General features: G+C 42.7%; 3 protein-coding genes across 17 annotated transcripts in view; 2 read left to right on the plus strand and 1 right to left on the minus strand.

The window, feature by feature from the left end:
* The window catches only part of hectd1 (HECT domain containing 1), a 31,938-nt gene extending 20,668 nt beyond the window's left edge, over positions 1 to 11,270 (plus strand). For 3 of the 10 annotated variants that reach the window (XM_015350143.2, XM_015350142.2, XM_015350146.2), the window contains exons 25-42: positions 301 to 1,140; positions 1,842 to 2,063; positions 2,281 to 2,426; positions 2,799 to 2,955; positions 3,258 to 3,480; positions 3,624 to 3,678; positions 3,927 to 4,109; positions 4,555 to 4,768; positions 5,142 to 5,227; positions 5,559 to 5,686; positions 6,017 to 6,218; positions 6,712 to 6,849; positions 7,026 to 7,633; positions 7,977 to 8,055; positions 8,138 to 8,231; positions 8,565 to 8,715; positions 9,851 to 9,995; positions 10,297 to 11,270. In XM_015350143.2, the coding sequence (XP_015205629.2) occupies positions 301 to 1,140; positions 1,842 to 2,063; positions 2,281 to 2,426; positions 2,799 to 2,955; positions 3,258 to 3,480; positions 3,624 to 3,678; positions 3,927 to 4,109; positions 4,555 to 4,768; positions 5,142 to 5,227; positions 5,559 to 5,686; positions 6,017 to 6,218; positions 6,712 to 6,849; positions 7,026 to 7,633; positions 7,977 to 8,055; positions 8,138 to 8,231; positions 8,565 to 8,715; positions 9,851 to 9,995; positions 10,297 to 10,434 (3,809 nt within the window). In that variant the 3' untranslated portion in view covers positions 10,435 to 11,270. The remainder of the gene's footprint in view (positions 1 to 300; positions 1,141 to 1,841; positions 2,064 to 2,280; positions 2,427 to 2,798; positions 2,956 to 3,257; positions 3,481 to 3,623; positions 3,679 to 3,926; positions 4,110 to 4,554; positions 4,769 to 5,141; positions 5,228 to 5,558; positions 5,687 to 6,016; positions 6,219 to 6,711; positions 6,850 to 7,025; positions 7,634 to 7,976; positions 8,056 to 8,137; positions 8,232 to 8,564; positions 8,716 to 9,850; positions 9,996 to 10,296) is intronic. The other 7 variants (XM_015350147.2, XM_069193049.1, XM_015350145.2 and 4 more) reach the window with 6 other exon arrangements.
* A 158-nt stretch (positions 11,271 to 11,428) lies between these two features.
* ap4s1 (adaptor related protein complex 4 subunit sigma 1) lies at positions 11,429 to 19,681 on the minus strand. Of its 4 annotated transcripts, none has more exons than XM_006632165.3 (6): positions 19,276 to 19,681; positions 14,361 to 14,528; positions 13,822 to 13,908; positions 12,972 to 13,040; positions 12,617 to 12,628; positions 11,429 to 11,694 (listed from the first exon to the last, which is right to left on the minus strand). In XM_006632165.3, the coding sequence occupies exons 2-6, from the start codon at positions 14,496 to 14,498 to the stop codon at positions 11,566 to 11,568; spliced, it is 435 nt and encodes a 144-aa protein (XP_006632228.1). In that variant the 5' UTR covers positions 14,499 to 14,528; positions 19,276 to 19,681; the 3' UTR covers positions 11,429 to 11,565. The 4 variants fall into 4 exon arrangements, with proteins under 4 accessions (XP_006632228.1, XP_015205642.1, XP_069049152.1 ...); XM_015350156.2 differs by lacking the exon at positions 19,276 to 19,681 and adding an exon at positions 18,444 to 18,531; XM_069193051.1 differs by lacking the exon at positions 19,276 to 19,681 and adding an exon at positions 15,789 to 16,163.
* The window catches only part of strn3 (striatin, calmodulin binding protein 3), a 29,682-nt gene continuing 26,784 nt past the window's right edge, over positions 18,739 to 21,636 (plus strand). For all 3 annotated transcript variants that reach the window (XM_015350152.2, XM_015350153.2, XM_015350155.2), the window contains exon 1: positions 18,739 to 19,050. In XM_015350152.2, the coding sequence (XP_015205638.2) occupies positions 18,739 to 19,050 (312 nt within the window). The remainder of the gene's footprint in view (positions 19,051 to 21,636) is intronic.

Consider the following 21,636-nt stretch of genomic DNA (forward strand, 5'->3'; position numbering starts at 1 on the left):
ATATCAAGGAAAAATACAGTGCTGATTTCATGTCTAAATCCCAATCTTTTCAATGTTATTCAAGGTGTTAAGCCTGGGGCTTATATGAAAACAGCATTGCTACTCTTATAGTCTGTAAGTTTTATTAAAACACACAGGTATTAGGGAAGTGAAAGGAATTATTCTGAGGAGCATTCCCCTTATTCTAGAGGAGTGATGTGATTAGAAGTATAATGTTTGGTCCAGTGTTAAGCTGAGCTGCTGTCTGACTTGCTGCTGTCTGCTCTCTGCTGGGTCTCACAAACTCATGTCCCTTTCCAGGCTGGATTGATGTCACCTGGGATGCTGGTGGCTCAAACTCTTACCGTATGGGTGCAGAAGGAAAATTTGACCTCAAGCTTGCGCCAGGGTACGACCCTGAGTCAGCGCCGTCACCCAAACCTGTTTCATCCACTGTTTCAGGCCCAGCGCAGTCCTGGAGCAGCCTGGTGAAAAATAACTGTCCGGACAAGTCGGCCACGGCTGGGGCCAGCTCCTCTAGCAGGAAAGGAAGCAGCAGCTCTGTGTGTAGTGTGGCCAGCAGCAGTGATATCAGTCTGAGCTCAGCCAAGCTGGAACGGCGGTCTGAAAGTGTACTGGAGCATGGCACGGCCCCTAGCGCAGAAAGCCACGAGCCGATTGTGGTCCTGTCCGCGGCGGACAGCAGCCCCCATGCTGAAGGGGGGTCTGCGTCCAGCGCAAGCACCAGCACTTTGACGGCAGACACGGGGGGTGAAAACGCAGACCGTAAACTGGGCGCCGATGCCGCGGTTCGACCCACTGGAGAATCGGGAGCCATCTCTATGGGGATTGTCAGCATCAGCTCCCCAGATGTCAGTTCCGTTTCCGAGTCCTCCAGCAAGGAAGCTACGTCTCAGCGCCCGCTTTGCTCTGCGGCCAACACCAGACTGTCAGTCAGCTCACTGCTTGCTGCCGGGGCGCCAATGAGCTCTAGTGCAAGTGTACCAAACCTTTCTTCTCGAGAAGCCAGCCTGATGGAATCATTTGTCAGAAGAGCACCCAATATGTCCCGCACCAATGCCACTAATAACATGAACCTGAGCCGCAGTAGCAGCGACAACAACACTAATACTCTGGGAAGGAATGTCATGAGCACTGCCAGTGAGTACTGTTCAGCTGTGGTCTTATTGTCATCTTATTTTAAGTGTATGCGTAACCCTTTTAGAAAACAACCTTTCCCGCTGGCAGTCATTTGTGGCACTGTGCCTTCACTTTAAAGCTGCCTTTCAATGTTAACACTAACCTGAGAGTAATGTTTAAGAAGTAACGCTGAATAACCACTATTGCCACTTAAGAATAATTACTGGTTTTGAACTTTGAATTGTAACCCTTGGCTGAATATTTTTTCTGATGTTTGGGAGTAGCTTTTAAAAATGCTGTTTGTAATGCAACTGTGCTTTCCTGCCTAATTAATCTAGTACTTTAACTGAACTTCAATTTTCCCTAGTGAAAAAACCTTTCTAAGTTGTTTACCATGCTTCACTGTTACCAAGTAAGATTGAAGACTCTACAGCAGGGTAGGCTATGAGGGATATTAAATCATACTCCTGTTTTCACAAATAAGTTGTTTTCTAATTAACAGTAAATACATTTTTAGATAAAGAATAAAATGAAATGCCCAGAGGCATCAAAAAGTGTCAAATGAGGCAAGTTTTGTTTTCCGTGGCTGAGAAGATTTGCCTTTTGCCTAGTTTCAGCCTGAATTGCAGATTGTCGCGTTATGGCAGAACGTGCATATTTAGCACATTTTTAATACCTGCTTTTTTTTTTATAACTAACAGCTTTTTCGGTTTTGTTTGCAGCTTCTCCTCTCATGGGTGCGCAGAGTTTTCCTAACCTCACTACCACTGGTACCACCTCAACTGTTACAATGTCAACTTCCATAGTAACCAGCAGCAATAATGTAGCCACGGCAACCACAGGTTTGTCCGTCGGCCAGTCGCTCAGTAACACTCTGACGACCAGCCTGACCTCGACTTCTAGTGAGAGCGACACAGGTCAGGAAGCTGAGTTTTCTTTATATGGTAGGCTATATCTAGGATTAAAACATTAATTCCTGTTTTTTTCCACACTATTACATTCTCCTTGCCTGATTTTCTTTCCTTATTTTTGTAATTGTCGATTTTGTTGGTGTCCTGTCCTTGTCCATTCATTCACCCATGCCTGTCTTGTCAGTAATTCTTATTAACTGTGTGTTTTGAATCTTCCAAGTTGTAAGTAAAGCTGCCTTGGCCTCTGCAGATTTCCTGGACAGCTGCCGTGCAAACACTTTACTGGCAGAGTTGGATGATGAGGAGGACTTGCCTGAGCCAGATGAGGATGACGATGAGAATGAAGATGACAATCAGGAAGACCAGGAGTATGAGGAAGTTCTGGTACGGTCCAGGGTAAACCTTGGTTTTCACATTCTTATGAATAGCGTAAAACATGTCATTTTTGTGGTGGTTGAATTTGGGCATTTCTTAAATGCATGTATGTAAAACGTATTTTGTTCTTCCCTTATTTTTCAGTGCACGGTGTTGCTTGACTGTAAAAGTGAAGAACTTAACAGTGACTTTCCTTTATAACTGTAATGAAGTATTTTTTATTGTACATTTATTTTAAAAATGGAACACTGACAACAAAAAATGTAACAGGATTTTGAGTGAATTGTTCTGAAAGTTGAAGAAATCTTTTTTTTTTAATTTAGAAATGGTTATTTTCTGAATTTAGTTGCAGCCATGACTATAAAGGTATTGCTCCAACATTGTGTTTCTAAGGAGGAAGAGGAATATGAAACCAAAGGGGGTCGCCGCAGGACCTGGGATGATGACTTTGTGTTGAAGCGTCAGTTTTCTGCATTGGTTCCGGCTTTTGATCCAAGACCAGGTCGGACAAACGTGCAGCAAACGACAGATCTGGAAATACCACCTCCAGGTGTGTTCGATCTCCGCCTAACAAACAGCCACACATAATGAGAGAATGGTAAAAAATATTCAAACTGAGAAATTCAGGCTTTCTTGAAACTGGATCTAATCAATGTACATACATGTAAAGAAGTACAGAATAAGCATGTAATGCGCAGATATCCGATTTCTAAAAATTAACGTGTAGCATATGAATTTGAAGATGCTTGGTACCTAGATCAGCTTATCATAATCTTTCACGGGCGTGTTTCAGAAGTTGATTTTGTCTTTTGTTGGTGCGCTTGGTCTTAACAGTTGAATTATAACTTACAGGAACTCCTCGGTCAGAGATCTTGGAGGAAGTAGAATGTGCACCGTCCCCACACTTAGCACTTATCTTGAAGGTAGCCGGTCTTGGAACCACAAGAGAAGTTGAACTACCTCTCTCAAACTACAAGTCTACTATATTCTACTATGTACAGAAGCTCCTGCAGCTTTCCTGTAACGGCAGTGTGAAATCGGATAAGCTTAGGCGTATTTGGGAGCCTACGTACACGTAAGTTTTCTTTTCCAGTTTCTCGTTTTTCTGCTGGGGATGTCGTGAAACACACGTGGGGCCCACTGTGAGCTACACGCACTAAAATCATTTTCATTGTTGTTTCAAGAACGCGAGTTTAAATTTTAACATTGTGTTTGTAGGATAATGTACAGAGAAATGAAGGATTCCGACAAAGGAAAAGAAAGTGGAAAGATGGTAATTATCATTTAGTTCTTGCTTTCCAATACATTTACTCTTGGCTGTGTATTTCTGTGGCTGTTAAATGTTAATGCTCCTTTTTACATAGACAGAAACCTCACTAACCTTTAATAAGGATGTCGTTGAAGTTTATACTGATAATTGATAATTGCATGGCCCTATAGTGGTAATTTTGATGTAATGCATGTGTACTCCGTGAGACTTTACAATCAGGAAAGACCAACATTTGGTTCTTCCTGTTGTAGGGTTGCTGGTCTGTAGAGCATGTGGAACAGTACCTTGGCACTGATGAATTACCAAAGAATGACTTGATAACCTACCTGCAGAAGAATGCAGACTCAACTTTCCTTCGCCGCTGGAAATTAACCGGCACTAATAAAAGTATTAGGAAAAACAGAAATTGTTCTCAGCTCATAGCTGCATACAAGGTATATGATGGCATCTGGATATTTTTTTCACACTTTTCTTGCTTGAATGTAGCCATGTGCTTGTTTTAGCCACTTGCAGGCAATGCTCCTGTCTATGTTAGCTTTGATGTTGTAAAGCTGGTTATGAGAGGCTTTCACGTTTAGCATTTATTAAAAACCTGAGGGGATGTGTGTCTAAAATTCTAATGGCTAAATATTTTATTAATGGAAAACATGACTACCACTAGAGGGGGTTGATTACAATGTTAAGGATTGTTTGCAGTATTTTTTAACCGAAGTAGTAAAGAAATAAAATGCTAAATTTAATAAACGTCCAACCAAACGTTCATCCGAGGTTTTCAAAACAAATCTGTAATTGTTAGTACTAAGTAAGCTGTGTTGAGGTGGTCATGTTTTAAAAACTGATCTGAATGTTTTAAAACTTCTTGCTGTCCTTTTCTTGCAGGATTTCTCTGAGCATGGTTCCAAGTCGTCTGCACTGAGCCAAGGGTCTCTGTCATCCCTGCAGACCTGCGATATTCTGAGCTCTGCCCGTGAGCAGGCTCAGGCCAAAGCAGGAAGCGGACAGACTGCCTGTGGTGTGGAGGATGTGCTGCAGTTGCTCCGGATTCTCTATATTATTGCAGGGGATCCTTACTCGACCAGGACACTTCAAGAAGGTAGAGCAAGAAACATGGTTCAAATGAGTTGTATGTTATTTAACGGTCTTTGTATTGGAGCATACGTGCAAGTAAGAATTTCATTGCACTTGTGCATATGACCTACTAAACTGAATAAACATTAAAATGGGATTTTGATTTTAGTTAAAGGGAGAAACACCCTTATGTTTGAGCTTAATTCACAGGATTGTTGTTGACTGTTTTTGTCCAATTAGGTATTTATGAATGTGCAGATGTTTGATGACATCAATAATTTTCTCAATTTTAGACTTCATGAATGTGCTTGTTTTTATTTGTCATGTTCTAACCATTGTTTGCTACACTCTTACATGTAATTTCTTATGCTGTAGTGACCATATTTTCTGTTTACCAGAACCTGACGAACAACTTCAGTTTAATGTCTCGCCTGAAGAGTTCACAAGTAAAAAAGTCACAACCAAAATTCTGCAACAGATAGAGGTATTATACTGTGCATTTCTTAATTCAGATTGTTGTGCTGTTTTTAACACCTTTTTTCTTAAAAACCCTACAAACGTTTTGAGAAGAGCGGTGTATTCAAACAAATGAACCACTGACGAACACTGGGAATAGAAATAACAATACCCATGGTTTGTGAAAAGGCATGACCACTTTTTTAATGAAGAATGTTGTACACTTTATTATGTTTGTCTTAGCCTGATTTATTATTTGTATGCAGCAATTTATTGAAAGTTTTCAGAGTCTAGTTATTCTGTGATATCTCAGCATATTGTACAATGCATTTTTCCTAACTGTATGTGCTTAAATTTAGGAGCCCTTGGCGTTGGCTAGCGGTGCATTGCCTGACTGGTGTGAACAGTTAACCAGCAAGTGCCCATTCTTAATACCCTTTGAAACAAGACAACTGTATTTCACTTGCACAGCTTTTGGAGCCTCACGGTAAGGATAATATTAATAAAAATCAATTTTGGTAACATTGTTTAAAAGATTTGCATTTCTGTAGTGTGTGAATAAATTTAATAAAGTGCCAGGGAGTTATGTTGTGGCTTGTTAAATGTAGATTTATTGCAGGAGTACTTGAAAAGTCACTCGTACGATGAGAAGCTCTTGAATGGCATTAACTTCTCAACTATCATATGCATGCAGAGCAATATTGCCATGTACTGATGGTGGGCTGGGGGGGGGGAACCTGCATCTTTTGTGCCACGTGCTATTGAGGTCTTATCATAAATCTGAATTCATTCCCATTGGCCACATGTCTTTGTGCAGGGCGATAGTGTGGCTCCAGAACAGGCGCGAGGCTACAATGGAGCGCTCCAGGCCCTCCACCGCGGTGAGGAGAGACGACCCTGGGGAATTCAGAGTGGGCCGGCTGAAGCACGAGAGGGTGAAGGTCCCCCGGGGAGACAACATGATGGAGTGGGCAGAAAATGTCATGCAAATTCATGCTGACAGGAAGTCTGTTTTAGAGGTAAATAAGCTACTGAGTTGAGCCGATCTTGATTTAAAGGGCTAGACATCCTTTTAAAAAGGTAGTAGTCAAGGTGGGTAGCTGCATCAGCATGCGTAGGCTGCAAAGGAACAAGTAATAGGTTTATTCCATGCTAAAAAAAGGAGAAAGAACACAACGTTTCGGCCGTGGAGCCTTCTTCAGGTGTGTGTCTTCAGACACACCTGAAGAAGGCTCCACGACCGAAACGTTGTGTTCTCTTTCTTCCTTTTTTCAGCATGGAATAAACCTATTACTTGTTCCTTTGCATCCTTTTAAAAGGTCACACATTGCATCACGAGAGGAAGGGTGATTTTTATTTTCCATGCCGTAGTTTTATTCAGATTTCATCGTTGTTTTACTGAAACCTTTGTGATTCTTGTTTTTTTTCTGGCACTCTGTTATGTGGGTAAAGAGGACTTGAGAATTAATGTTTAATGAGAAATCTGTGTTTTCTCAAATAATTCCTCCCCAGGTGGAATTTCTGGGTGAAGAAGGAACAGGATTGGGACCTACATTAGAGTTTTATGCTCTGGTAGCAGCAGAGTTTCAGAGGAAATCTCTGGGAGTCTGGCTTTGTGATGACGATTTCCCAGACGACGAATCTCGCCAGGTAAGTTATCCCAAGAAAAATTGTGTACTGGTTTTGTTGTCTTTTGGTTGAGGGATGCCGAGAATGTTTCCATTGATTTTTTTTTTTAATTTAACCATTTTCTTTGTAAATCTTCAATATAATCTTGGTTTTGTAATTATTTTCTTTAATTAAACTTACCCTTATTGATATTTCAGGTTGATCTTGGAGGTGGACTTAAACCCCCCGGATATTATGTCCAGAGATCCTGTGGACTTTTCCCTGCCCCTTTCCCCCAGGATAGTGACGAACTGGACAGAATTAGCAAACTCTTCCTCTTCTTGGGTGTATTTTTGGCCAAGTGCATCCAGGATAACCGATTGGTGGACTTGCCAATTTCCAAGCCTTTCTTCAAGTTAATGTGCATGGGAGACATTAAAAGCAATATGAGCAAACTGCTGTATGAGTCCCGGGGTGATGCGGACTTGCACTTTTCTGAAATCCAGTCCGAAGCATCTACAGAGGAAGGTCATGACACCTATTCCGTAGGAAGCTTTGATGAAGACTCCAAATCGGAGTTTATTCTTGACCCGCCAAAACCCAAACCACCTGCTTGGTACCATGGCATTCTGACCTGGGAGGACTTTGAGCTGGTGAACCCCCACAGGGCTAAATTCCTGAAGGAAGTAAAAGAACTTGCTGTAATGCGCCGCCAGATACTGACTAACAAGAGCCTCACTGAGGATGAGAAGAACACCAGGCTGCAGGACCTCATGCTGAAGAACCCGTCCGGCTCGGGGCCAGCTCTGAGCATTGAAGATCTGGGGTGAGACGGGCTTGTCTGTGTAATGCCAAATGAAATGTGGAAGAATAGCCCTAGTCTATGTATTTCATTTATCAGCTAAAAGATTATTTTTTAAAAGCAGCCTCGTGAACCATGCAGCCTTTCCACATTCCAGAGTGTTGTGTAGCACATTTCAGATGTGTTTGGGAAATGATTGTGTATCAAGATTTTTGTTAACTTGGATGGTAAAATTAAAGTGCATTATCTCCATCTTATTAGCCTCTTATTAGTTTATTAGTTGTTCTTATTTAAGAAAGGATCGCAAGGGGTAGTGGTATGAGCTACTTCTTTGAAAAAGTCAAACATGGCTTCTTTTCTCACTCAGATTGAACTTCCAGTTTTGCCCTTCATCTAAAGTGCATGGATTCACAGCTGTGGATCTGAAACCCAACGGAGAAGATGAGGTACATATATTCAGTAAAATACTTAAAAATGAGGTTGAAAGCATATGGCTTCTTAGAGTAACTTGCTTTGTTTTTCCTTTAGATGGTGACAATTGACAATGCAGAAGAATATGTAGAACTAATGTTTGACTTCTGTATGCATACCGGAATTCAGAAACAAATGGAGTCTTTTAGAGGTATCCTTGTCTTTAATATTTCTATTATTGAGTGCTTCCTGTTTTCTTCCAGTCTGTCCCAATCAGTTTAATAAAGCAAAAACAAAGGTTATTTTAACATTTCCTTTTTAATCATTAACTGTACAGATCAAGGTACAGGTCATTACATTGTTTTAGAATTATCCGAAGAGTAATTATGGATGGTGTAATGTTTTTTTAAAGAAGTGAGTCAGTTTTTTCCGTAAGATTATAAGAGATAACATCATGCAATTAAACTGTTTAGATCAAGGCCCATTTAAAAAAATAGGATTCTTACTGAGTTTTGTTATAGAACGTTTTTCTTGTTTCTCCAAGATGGCTTCAACAGAGTTTTCCCCATGGAGAAGCTGAGCTCCTTCAGCCATGAAGAGGTGCAGATGATTCTGTGTGGGAACCAGTCCCCTTCATGGACAGCTGAGGACATTATTAACTATACTGAACCCAAGCTGGGATACACCCGAGACAGGTTTGTCATTTCCAGCATGCAGATTGAGGTTTTTGAAATACACGCATGACCCAGTAATGTGATTGCATTGTTGGGGTGCTTTAAGGATGTTAGTGCGATGACATCAGTTTTGTTCCAGATTATGTACTATAGAGTGGTGCTGTAAACGTTAACAAACATAAAAATAAAGTGCTAAGACGTTTTCAGACTAACGAGTAGAATACAGTCTCCTTGCTAAGCAGATGCGACTTTTTTGGTTGTTAGTAGCCCAAGGGTCAGTTTCAAAATGTTCTCAGTTTCTGGTGTGTCTTTGCATTTTCCACTATTTCCCACAGTACCCTTTGGTTTTTGTTTCACTGTTGATTCTGAATAAGACCACAGTGTTAATCTTTGAAAGTTTTGGGTCCATGACTCGGGCCCTCTTGTAGAGTTCTCTGTTTAAGAGTAATATGTGCAGCTCTTTTTATCCTATCAGTACAAGGGATTCTTTTATGCCTGGTTAGTGTATTTTTCTTTCTGGGACATATTTTAGAGACTGACAGCATTTTTGCAATTTGGTGACCAAACTGTACATTCTGTTATAAACATGGTATTAAAATTGCATTGTGCAAGTTGAATATCTCTTAATTTAAATTTTATAGTTTTAACGGTGCTCCAGAAGAAATGCACTACTCCATGAACGCCTGTTTTTACGAGAATTTTGGATGCTGATTAAGTGTTTCTGTCACCACTGTGATGGATTATTCGTGACAACTCGAATGATGTTGTATAAGCACTAAATCATATCTTTAAGTTAACTTGTTGCGTGTCAATCTTGTTCAAGGAAACAGAAATTAGCCAATATGCTCCGAAAGGCATATTTATAAAAAGTCTTCTGAGATTAATAAACCATATCATAAGATGTATCCATGATGTAATTGTAGATTTTGTAGGTACAACAGGTGCTTGTCTCCAAGTTAAAGCAACAAATCCTAATTCAATCCATGTTGACTGGACCCTGGAATCTGATTGTTTTCGGTAACCTTACATGTAATAGAAGGCCCATTGCTCTGTAACTGGTTCAGTTTTGTCACAGATTATTCACAGTTTTCAGTTTCTAGTGTTGAGGTGTATGAAGATGAACAATGAATGCATGTTGTGACTTGTGTTTTCACAGTCCTGGATTTCTGAGATTTGTACGGGTCCTCTGCGGCATGTCCTCAGATGAAAGAAAAGCATTCCTACAGTTCACTACAGGATGCTCAACTCTTCCCCCGGGTGGCTTAGCTAACCTTCATCCCCGACTCACCATCGTGCGCAAGGTACACCCATTCTGGAAATCTGAGTTTTTGAGCTATAACCTTAGTAACTAAAGGCTTACCTGTAAAATGTTTTCAATGCATTAAATATGATACTACAAAACATTTGAAAAGATGTTGTGACAGATTATTGGTTGTCTGCTACTTTGTATGTAGTATAGAACATAACCCACAAGGTAAATTTAACAAGTTACATTTCTATTTTTAGAAGACCTTATAATCTAAAGACTTTCCTTTCATGTTTGCTGTCCAGCAGCCTGACATCTACTTATTCTTATACTTTTTTATATATTTCACTTTCTAGGTTGATGCAACAGATGCAAGCTATCCATCAGTTAACACATGTGTGCACTACCTGAAGCTTCCTGAGTATTCCTCAGAGGAGATCATGAGAGAGCGCTTGCTGGCTGCTACCATGGAGAAAGGCTTTCATCTTAATTGAGCAGTCTGCATCCCCAGTTGATAAAACAGAACTTGATACTGAAGAAGCCTGTCGTGTTTGTTACAAAAAAAATCCCTAGCTGTGCTCTGATGAGACTTCCTTTTTTCCCAAAGCTTTAGGAAAAAAGTAATGTATTAACTCTACTAGCTGCTGCTGAACATGCAGGAAATATTCCTGTACCCTACTCGGCCAGCAAATTATGGCACAGAGCACTGTGTGCTGCTTCAAGGGCTTGTGAGACTGGAATCCAGGGCAGTTTGTTTGTGTTTTCATTGTTTACCATTTCATTTCCACCTGAACATGTGTGTGAAGTTTCATGTAATTCTGTGCACCAGTTATCTGGGTACACTACATTTATCATAAATTGGTTCTTCTGTCTGCTGTCCTCTCCCATTTTGCTGGCCTTAGGCAAAGTGGTGAAAAGCCTGCTTTGATAGATTTGTAACTAGAGTGTATGGGCCTTTCTTGAACAGGTTTTAATTTTTACTAGTGCCTGCACCGTTTGAGTATTAGTTTCTTTTCTTCCTTGCTCATCTTAAGTATACAATCATGCACATGCTTTTGTTCTTCTTCTTGCTTTCGTTATCGTGTGTTTTGACTCTTTAATGCCCTGCTACGAAGATCAAATCCCTGAGTGCATTTGTGTAATTTTACTATAAAGCTATAGGAAAAAAACACTGGTTCTAGGTGCAAGGCACATTTAAAGCAAGCTAAGCTTTCCCTTGTATTTTCTTTGTATATTATAAACATTTATTTAACTCGAGTTGCAGTTTGAAGTAAACTATTTTCAAAGGTGTATGCTCCAAAAATAATCATTAAAATGTTTGCAAAGTATAGCTTCTGTTGTATTGTTTTACTTGTAATTTAGGGGATAAATGTGAACCTTCCACACTGTCAACAGTTTAAGCTGCTTGTCTCAAAATGCAATAAATATGAAGAAACAAAAAAACATGGCAATCTTTAACTTTTAGTTATCTAATGCATCAGACAAGTGTTATTAATGAAATTGTAAGATTTATTCTGTTAAGTACAAGGTAATTCCATACTGCTTCGGACCCATCATGAAATGCTGATTTCTTAGTCTCTTCAATCCCCATATGAAATTTAAGAGTCCTGGCTTCAGTTGTTCCCTTAGCTTTCTGCCATTTTGTCAAGGGCTAGTAAAGGGGCCAGGATCCTGTTTTTATTCGTTTCCACAATGCGTCCATTCAGTATAATTTCATCCAAAATGATGTGCACTTTCTCCAGGTTAAACATTATCTGAGGGTGTAAGAGTTAAAGACATTTTCTCTTGAGTTCAAATGCTTCAGTCATTCAATCATCTAATTCATGAAACTGTTATAGAAAGAAAAGTTATTAACTCTAGGTCTGCAAATATTGAATACCTCTTTTTGTTAACAGTAGCATTCATAACTGTCCAGTAGGTGGAGCTCTCTTAGTGTGAGGCTGCCCAGTGATGTATGCAGCACAACTCTAAAACAGTCAGCACACCTCTGTGCCAAGAACATCAGGAGACTGATATCATTGAGCACTCACTTGGGCACATTAACGCAAATTGGAATAGGCCAGCTAAAGTCTGTTAAACATCTAGACCGCTGTAAATTACTGTTCGCTCAACAGAGAGGACAGCTCGAGGCCACACAGCAGCCCCTGCTGGCCGAGTGAGGCGTGACTAGTGCAGGGAGAGGAAGTGCTCAAACCCAATCCATGGCCAACGCCAGCTGGGTGAAACAGGCCACCTTACTATCTGGAACTGGAGCGCCTGAACTTGCAAACTGCGGTAGATTACACAAAGCAGTGTATGATGGGCAAACCCTTTTCTTTCGACAGTTCTTTTAAATGCCTTGTTCATGTCGGTCTTTCTTCTTGATGGGACAAACCAGTTATAGTTTCCTTTTCTCTGAACGAAGTTAGAAGCTTGTAAAGGACCTCGTGTGTTTGATAAACGTCCAGATAGTCAGGCATGTGGTCTTGGCGAGGGACATTCATCATTAGCTAGAGGGACTATAATTGGAAAATGTATTCAAAAGATATTTCACAGTACAGGAAGGAATACAATTGAAAAGCACTTAAAACAGTCCTGAATCAAGAACCTCCGTTTAAGCAACTAACCAAAAATGCACTGTTTTTAATTGAAAGCCTGTAACAAAAGTTAAAGCTAGAAGAGTTATAAAAAGGATACATCCAGCTCACTCTGTAGGGGAAAAATAATATTTACATATAACATTCTTTGAAACCTCAAACGTTCAGTACTACATTATTACTAGTTACACATCATCAGTCTATAATGGCTTCAACGTCATGAAGTGTAACAAACATTGCACCCACACATTAACGTTTAAATGTAAAACATTTAAATTCCAATAACATTTATTTTGCATGAGTGTAGTTCCTGGTATAAAAAAAAATATTTTTGAACAAAAAAGTAATTTTCCCTAAAATGATAAAACGAAGATGTGACCGTTTTTTTAACTGGCAGCTCTGTAGTTTTAAAAAAACACTGAGCCATGAGAGGAGAAGAAATGAATGGTGCTTACCACTCTGCTGAAATACTTGTCAAGCACTTCCACAAAATTCTGTATAAGCTCGTAGACTGCCAGCTCGTTCTGGAAAAAAAAACCCAGCTTTGCCGTTTATGAGAGGAATTTCTGGTTTTGTGGGGGTGACTAGTTAATTGTTTTTATACAGTGATTCCACTTTCCCTTAGTCTGACAGCTCACATCACAATGGTACTCAAAGACACCTATATTGGTAGAGTGTAGCATCCACACTGTCATATGAACGATCTCTCAAGAAGTGTAAACTTGATTCTGCAAGGCACAACTTTCCTCAGTGTTAGACGAAAGTCCATAGAACTGACCCACTTAACACCTGATCACAGTGTATCCATCCTTGCATTTTCTAACTACTTCTTCCCATTTAGGGTCACTGGGAGCCGGAGCCTATCCAGGCAGGCTACGGGTGCAAGGCAGGATACACACTGGACGGAGGGCCAGTTCATTGCTGGGCACACATCCACAACTAGGAACACTTTTTCCCAGAAGCCAATTAAGCTCCCACCATGCTTTTGGACTGTGGGAGGAAACCGGAGCACCCAGAAGAAACCCATATGAACACGCAGATAGCACCCCAGGTCCAGAATTGAATTCAGGGCCCAGTGCTGTGACAATGCTATCCACTCTACCATTGTGCTGCACTCACTGGGTATCATTTAAAAAAAATATATATGTACGCTGAATTTGAGAGGCAGGATGCAGAGGTCTGAAAAATAACTAAATGCATTGGAAAACCTGTTACAAGGCACTGTAATAGAAACTTATAGCTGGACCATAATATTCAGTGCTGTGTGTGTTCATAAAAGGAAACATACAAAACACACTAGCTTACCTCAGTGTCGTCCACCCCAACCACGATGAAAAGTGCTGCATACTGTCGATAAATGAGCTTGAAGTCTTTATATTCAACAAAGGAACACTGAAAAAACAGTACACCTCATTAGAATCTACACAGCTTCTTCTTTGAAGAGTCAGTCCATAACTGTCTCCAATACGCATACAATTCCACAGTCACAGGCTAGTTAAAATCAATCACATGACTTTACCCTTCCCAACAGTACAATAATAAAGAAAATATAAAATGACCAAATGAAAGGTATTTCATTGGTTTCTAGGTAAGTATTATTTCATGTGGAACTGGGGTAGTTTAAGACTAGTAACATACAATAACATCCATAACAACAGCTTTACTTCTGTATTCAGCCTGCCAGGCGAAAGTGGCATTATTGTTAAGATATGGGACTTAACCAGTGTTAGCACTCTCATCGCCCTGATTATCTTTCAATAACAATACAGTTCAGTAGAATTCGACCAGGGTTTCTGGATAAATACCCCATGATGATTCCCAAAAATCAATTCCATATTGCATACCTCCTCTTTTCTCCGGGACAGGCAGTTTTTAATGACTTCAGCTTCCAAATACATTCGCTTCTGAATATCCAGGTGCTCGTAGTACTTGGACAGGCGTGTCTGACCCTGCTTGTTAACCATCAGGAAAAACTTGATCATGTTTTTCTGGAGGCTCCTGCGGCTTTCTCTCTGAAGAGCAATAAGTCTAAATAAATATTGAGCTTTCAAAAGCAAAAGCAGATGGAAGCTGCAGGGAAGCTGCAACAGTATGTGAACAATATAAACTGTGGCTTAGTGGTCTAATTTGAGCCGTTTTAATACACCTTAGTTGCATGAGAAAAAAAGAGGCTGTGAGGTGTTCTATTACATATTCTATGAAAAATGCAAAACAAATAATCAAGCACACAAACAGACATGGTACATATGGGAAACTGAAGTGGGGAGAGCAGGAACAAAGTTTTCCTTTCCTTTGGGCTCCCTTCTAACACGAGCCATAACTGTTCCCTGCAGTGCAGAGAGGCTCAGACTCCAAACTGGAGCCCAACGAAGTCCAGCAGTTTCTTTTCTTGATCCAATTTTGAAATCAGAACCCGCCTGTATTTTCTTAGCTAATGGTAATGAAATCATGCACGAAAATTTGCATTCGGTGAAACAAGGAAAAATACCTTAGAAACTCTTTATCACAGGAAGGGTAATTGGGGTATCTAATATGACAGAAGGATGCAGAGAGGGATAGGTGTGATGTGATATCCAGCTCAGTGTACAATGCGGATAGTGTATAGGTAGTGTGGAAACAAGGCGCAGTGTCTGATTCTTCAACCTGAACAGCAAGATGGGAATATCTCCTACATCTCAGATCTCTTACAAAGCACAACCAAATCTGTTTACACATTTTTTGTCCCTCCTTGTCTCTGGGGCACTCTGAAATGACAAGTGTGCTGTATATATTAGCAAGGAGAACGTGTTCTTTGCCAATGAGCCACAAAGGTACAGCCCCAAATAACCCTTTTACTTGCATACAGTCACGTCAAACCCCCAAACAAAACAACTGAGACACTCCGAGGAAAGCATGGAGCTAAATGGCTGACGCTAAATTTACCCTAAATAGATATACGAGGAGTAGCACAGTGGTAAGCATTGCTGCCTCACAGAGCCGGGGCCGAGGTTCAATTCCCAGCGTGCTGTCGGCATGGAGTTTGTATGTTCTCCATGCGTTTGCATGGGTTTCCTCCTACAGTCAAAAGCATACTGGTAGGCTAAATGGCTTCTGGGAAAACTGGCCCCAAGTGCGAGTGTGTGCGTGTCTGTGTGTGTCTGTGAGGGCCCTGCAATGTCCCGGAGTCCCTGCCTCGCGCTCACTGCTTCCTGGGACACGATCCCACTCCCAGCAAACCCGAACTGGAAGAAGCGGTTAGGAAATGGACAGGCAAATCTTTCCATGTGTCTTACCGGTGTATGAAAATTTCTCCTCTCAACTGCAACACTTAAAAGATGACTGATCAAGATGGTGGTGTGCACAGACGCAGTGGCTGTTCTGGGTCTGGAAAAAACGCTCTGTGGACTAGGAGGAAGGATATTTCGTAACACTGTATACTTGCAGATGACTGGAATGACAAATAAACGTGAACTTGAACTTGAAAATCTACAACAGGACTGCTCCAGGGGTGGTGTATAAATGGCTGACCCTGTGCTCTGACCCCAAGCTTCTATCCCTGCCTGTGTGTCCGTGTGTCTCATGGAGAGCAAGTTGGGGTATGCGAAAAGAAAAATTCCTAACGCAAGAAATTGGATATGGCCGATAAAGTGATCTTATCTTATGTGCTCACAAGTGCCTCAAGCAGAGGAAAAAGCGCCGCTGTCGTGACGCATGTGCAGCGCTCGTCACTTGTGCAGGAGCGCTGTGCAACTGTCGCAATATCCTGGCAGATCACCGACAATTCTGGGGCAGGGTTGGGGGAAAGGCAGCAGACAGGACGTCCTGCCTCACGTCAGCGGCAGGTCTGCACTCTGGACGCTGGGCTGTGCCCTTTGGCCACCGCCCGTCCCCGTCCCAAAACACAATGACTGTCCTCAAGAAAGTGCGTCCTTTTTAAAGGCACTGCTCTAAAAAAGAGCACAGACAGAACCAAAGCCCCAGGGAACGTAGAGAACAGAAACAAATACGTCATTCCTTAAGGCCACGACAGAGGAGCAAAGAATTCCACTTTTGTTCCTAAAGCAGGTTAGCAGAAGCCACTGTGGGAACGCCATCTACACTCCCTTCAGATTCACATTTGGAGCAGAAGACCAGCTCTGGCCAGCCACAACTCATATGTACTGTACTGCACGCTGCAATAGTGCAGGCAGGACCAGTTAACAACATGACAGGCCAGTCCACACCTCAGCGCAGTGAAATACTCTGTGGACACTATGTGCATGATCTTTTTGTAACATGCACATTACATCTAAATGTTTTGGCTGAGGACGCGTCCGACCACATGACTGCCGCACACCATTAACCTAAGAAAACAAACCTGTTATCTTTTCCCATGGGAGTGGCCGGTGATTAAACAGCTGTATCTGTGCAGTATTAATAATTATGTTGATAGAAAATATATACGTTTTAAACTATAACAGCAGAAATTCTCAGAATTGCTACTGAAGTGGCACACTGCATTGTTTGCTTGAATTCAGTCAAGGATCCTGGTTCAATTGCCAGAAAAACAGTAAATTCTGCATGTTAACACAAGCACTAATTATTACAAATATACCAGACAGCCAGGGGACATTGAACGAATGAATGTGTTCAAATTCAGTGTCGCATCATGCCACTGGGGATGGTCAACTCCAGCCTACTGTGTAAAAAATAAATCATTCTGTAGTCTGTGATAGCAGCTTCTCATCTCTGGTGGAACATTTAAGTATGTACCTATCAATTACTGCATATTCTGTTCTATTAAATTTCAACAATTTTCAAGAACACAAGGACAAATTGTGTCATACTGTCATTTTTTTAGATTTAAATTAAAAAAAAATAATGCACAAAGTTCACTGGCTAACGTAACTTATACAAAAATTAAAATATATTTTAACAATCCACACTTCTGTGGCATCACAGGTCTTGTGGCGTTGGATTTGATTGCAGATTGGGGTATGCTGTGTGTGGAGTTTGCATGTACTCTCTGAGTTCATATCATCCAGTTTATCCCAAAGCACAAGTTCACAGTGACACTGCACTTGACTAAGAAATAACGGAACATGCTTGAATGGACACCTGATCTCCCTTCCCATTTACTGTACTTCCCTGTTTATCTCCATAACGTTTGTATCAATACGAGCTATTAAAAATGCAATAAGAGGAGCCCAGATTTGTTTCACTAGGCGACCTCATAACTTCACTGGACATCACATCAACCTCGATTCTCGGCTCAGACAGAACAGCGAAGTGCCAGCTACTGTTCACCGAGTCTACTTAATACAGCATGCTCGAAGTATAATCCCCCTAGATACACTCCTGGATTTCGGAGTATTCTACAAATGTTTCAGAATATCGGGATTGTGCCCCCTGTACATCCAGCTCTTGTACCATGCGCTTTTGTTCTCCGTCGCAATGAGCGAGATGACGATTTTGTCAAGGTGCGGACTGACACCTCCCAGCAGCCCGAGAACCCGCTCCGGTGCGACCAATTTCTCACACAATGACAGGCGCAGGAACGCGAAATATAAAACACGGAGCTCCCACGTTTTATTTCACCCCATATAAGGTCACGTTTTCATTTTGTGTGTGTGTGTGTAGAAAATCCACGCGAGAAACGAAAACCGACGCGCACGTTGCCAGCTCTGCCTACGGACGACCTGTGCGTGCAACGGAGCCTTTATTTCTTTCTTTCTTCCGTGCACATTCTCGGACTCTCTGTCAGCACCGGCCAACATAACGCTTGAGCTCTCCCACGTTTTACGAGGTGCCTGGGAACAGCCAAACCGCCGTCCCCCCCCAGCCCGGCCACCATGTAAGACGGCACGCATGCCCGGTGCCTGCCAGGTCTGTATTTGGATATAAATGAGAAAAAAAAAACCGCCTGGTGAGTGTGTCCCGGCATGCAGCGCGGGCCCATTCTCCCTCACCCCCGCAGTGAGGAGACAGGCTCACATCCAGGGACTGTAATGGCGGCCGGCAGCTCGTTGCTTCTCTGACACACAACCCAAACACCACCTCACAACAGGCACCTCCGCGACCCCAGCTGGGGGGGGGCGGCGGCGGAAAGGGCGCTTGCGAATTGCACACGGCGGCGGGGCACTCGTTTGGGGGCAAGCACAAAGAGAGAGAGAGAGAGCGAGAAGAGCGAAGGGACCTGTGCGGCATTAGCTGTCGCTGGGGCAAATTTTTTTTCTTCTTCCCTTTTTTTTTTTTAAAAAAAAAATGGATGAACACCCGGGAGGAGGTGGAAGTGGCGGAGGAGGAGTAGGAATGGCCGCGCCGAGGCAACAGCAGCTCCAACAACAACAACAACAGCAGCAGCAGCAGCCGGGGAATAATAATAACAACATGAATCCCCAGTCCGGGGGAGGAGGGGGTGCCTTGGTGGTCCAGCAGCAGCAGCCGCCGCAGCAGGACGAGATGCCTCGGCCCCAGCAGTACACTATCCCGGGGATCCTGCACTACATCCAGCACGAGTGGGCCCGGTTCGAGATGGAGAGGGCGCACTGGGAGGTGGAGAGGGCCGAACTCCAGGTATCGGATCACGGCACTTTCGCAGTATTTCGCCCCGCCGATAGCTAGAGGCAGTCGGGGCTGAGCACGCCCCTTGCTACAGAAAAGGCGACGCACGGCCACGACTGCCCGAAAATAATATTTCGGAAGTGGAGCGGCGGAGCCGAAGCAAAAGGAAAAAAAATAAAAGAACCCCCCCCCACACACACACACACGATCTGCGTGGTTTTTTTAATTTTTTTTTACCTGCTTGCTCTGGAGTGAAGGTCGGTCTGGGGGCTCGTTGGGGTTTCCCTTAGCTCTACACCAGGAGAGGGGGGGGGATTAAAACAGGAAAACCGAGCGAACCAGTAACTCGCGTATAGAGGGATCCTCTAGGCGGCCATTTTGGTTGTGCCAATATGGCGTCAGGCGGAGGGCCGCTTTCTGTTACAGTACTGCGCGGTGCAGAACCGACGCAGCAGGCCGGCAGCTCGGCCCCCTCCGTACACGAGCAGGGCTCGGGCCCTGGGCTTTGCAGGAAAGCCCGGGGGGGGGTCTCTATGGGGGGTGTCTTAATTGCTGCAGCGTGTGCGCTGGCCAGGCAAAGGCGAGCTGCAGCCTGGCGCCCGGCTCCTAGTGCTCTGCGCTGCTTGGACGAGTTCACCCACTCCCCTTCACGGATTCACCGGAGGGGAAGCGGCTTCACTCCTGTCGGCGGGGTGGAGGTGGTGTGATAACAACAGCGGTCACGGTCGTTGATCACGGCCGTGGCTTGTGAAGTCTGTGATTGTTGTGTGATGGTGGAGCGCGTCACCCGACGACTTCTTGAGCACCGTGCATTGAGCCAACAGGCGCCCCCGAAGCCCCGTTAATTTAGAATCGCCCCCCGAATTAACCGTGTTTTGTTGTTGTTGTTTTTTTTTTTAAATGACACAAAGGGTTGCCACGAATCGCCAGGGACGCAGACGCGGGGACGTGTCCGTGTCTCGCAACACCCGCTTGATTTAGATTCGGGTGGACGCGCTTTGTGCAGCCGGCCGGACTGGGGGAGGAGGGTGGCGGCGGCGGCGGCGGCTTGTGTGTTAGTCACAAGTGCGGAGACGAAACAGTGTGAAAGTGCATGGCTTCGTAACGTCCCCATCACATGCCCTCGATTACTACTCGGGTTAAAAATAGAGCCCCCCCCCCCAACTTCCTAGTGCCAGCCGGGCAGTGAGGTGTGAGGGCCCGTCTGTGCAAAAGTGTTGCGCGTGTGATATAGGTCAATAGCTGCTGTTCTGCATTTGGCTTTTTTTGACAGCTGCGTGCCTCTCTGTTATACAACGGGTGGGCAGAAGCTTGCCGGTTTACCCTACCGGACAGTTGCAATCCATCTACTGCTTTTAATTCAAGTTCATGTTTTGTTAGTATTACTTAAATGTTTGTTTTAAATCTGCATCATGTTTATTACGCTCTAGATTGAAACGGTTTTTGATTATTCAGTGGTGGCCTCTTGGTCATTCATGATGTCTCTGACATCCCCAGCGAGTGCGGGATCAGAGTTGGTTCTGATGACATCACTTGTCGGGAAGCCTGGGAACTTTCCCAGAATTGTGCTAATGTGTTGTGTGAAAACTGTGGAAAGATTCATCTAGTGATTCATCATCATGCTCTTATTGCAGGTTACTACTGTGTCTTGAACTAAGGAGCTATTTGAAATTAAGATTCAGCTGTGTGTGTAGCCTTAGTCTCTCTTGTTATGCTGAGGGAATTTGAACATAATTTCACATATTCCTACGGAGACCTAGACAGACTCAGCTGTATTTGCATACAAAATATTGCTTGAAAGTTTTGTCATGTGCATGTATATTTCAGAATGGTAACTATATGAAAATTGTCAGATTTACTAAGGACAGATACTGAAGTTATGAAATTTCTTTATGGATTATTGCAGTGTTAAAAGATACACTTTAAAGCCATTCAGAAGTGCTAAAATCTGTGGATAGAAATTCAGGGCCTTTTAATCACTTGCTGTGTTCCTGTCAAAATGATAAATAACTCTACGGGTCTATAATGCCTATAGCTACCTTCTGAGAACACCATTTGGCACTAACTGCAGATTTTGTGAAGGTTTACATTCAAAATAAAGCTGGTACACTAAAATGCAGTTACTGTTTTATACTAGGTGTAATGCACTACATTGGGAATAGTCTTCCTTTTTAAGAAGGCTGCCCAACATTTTCTCATACAGTGTTGTTATGCAAGTGTCTGGTCTGTGAAATTGATCACACTTCAATCACATTTTGTTGTGCTGGATGTCGATGCATATATCCTCGTATGTGTTGTAGATGGCTAGCTGCAGACGCTATCTTCTCAGTGCCAGTTGTTTGCTAAACAGTTTCCCTGTTATTTATAAAACACTTGGTCCCTCAATATTTATACAAACAATATCTGTGCTCTCTCTCTGTCTTCAGTGGCTGTAGGAGTCCATCTGTGTAGAGGCTTCTGGTAGAAGGAAGGTCATGTGGGCAGCATGAGGGAGTCTTGCTGTTTAAATCTTCTTAATCTGTTTACTAGTGAAAAGAAAAGCAGAACTGACCTGTGATTATGGCAAGACAGTGGCCGACCGGTGATGAGAAAATGCCT

The sequence above is a fragment of the Lepisosteus oculatus genome, chromosome 8 (assembly GCF_040954835.1).
Source record: "Lepisosteus oculatus isolate fLepOcu1 chromosome 8, fLepOcu1.hap2, whole genome shotgun sequence".
NCBI classification, from domain to species: domain Eukaryota; kingdom Metazoa; phylum Chordata; class Actinopteri; order Semionotiformes; family Lepisosteidae; genus Lepisosteus; species Lepisosteus oculatus.

Coding starts and splice junctions, on each gene's coding strand:
- ap4s1 (XM_069193051.1), bottom strand. CDS start 16,076: ATGAGACACACGGACACACAGGCAGGGATAGAAGCTTGGGGTCAGAGC. Junction 14,529..15,788: donor GGAGAAATTTTCATACACCG/GTAAGACACATG, acceptor ATTGCTCTTCAG/AGAGAAAGCCGCAGGAGCCT. Junction 13,041..13,821: donor TTGGGGTGGACGACACTGAG/GTAAGCTAGTGT, acceptor TTTTTTTTCCAG/AACGAGCTGGCAGTCTACGA.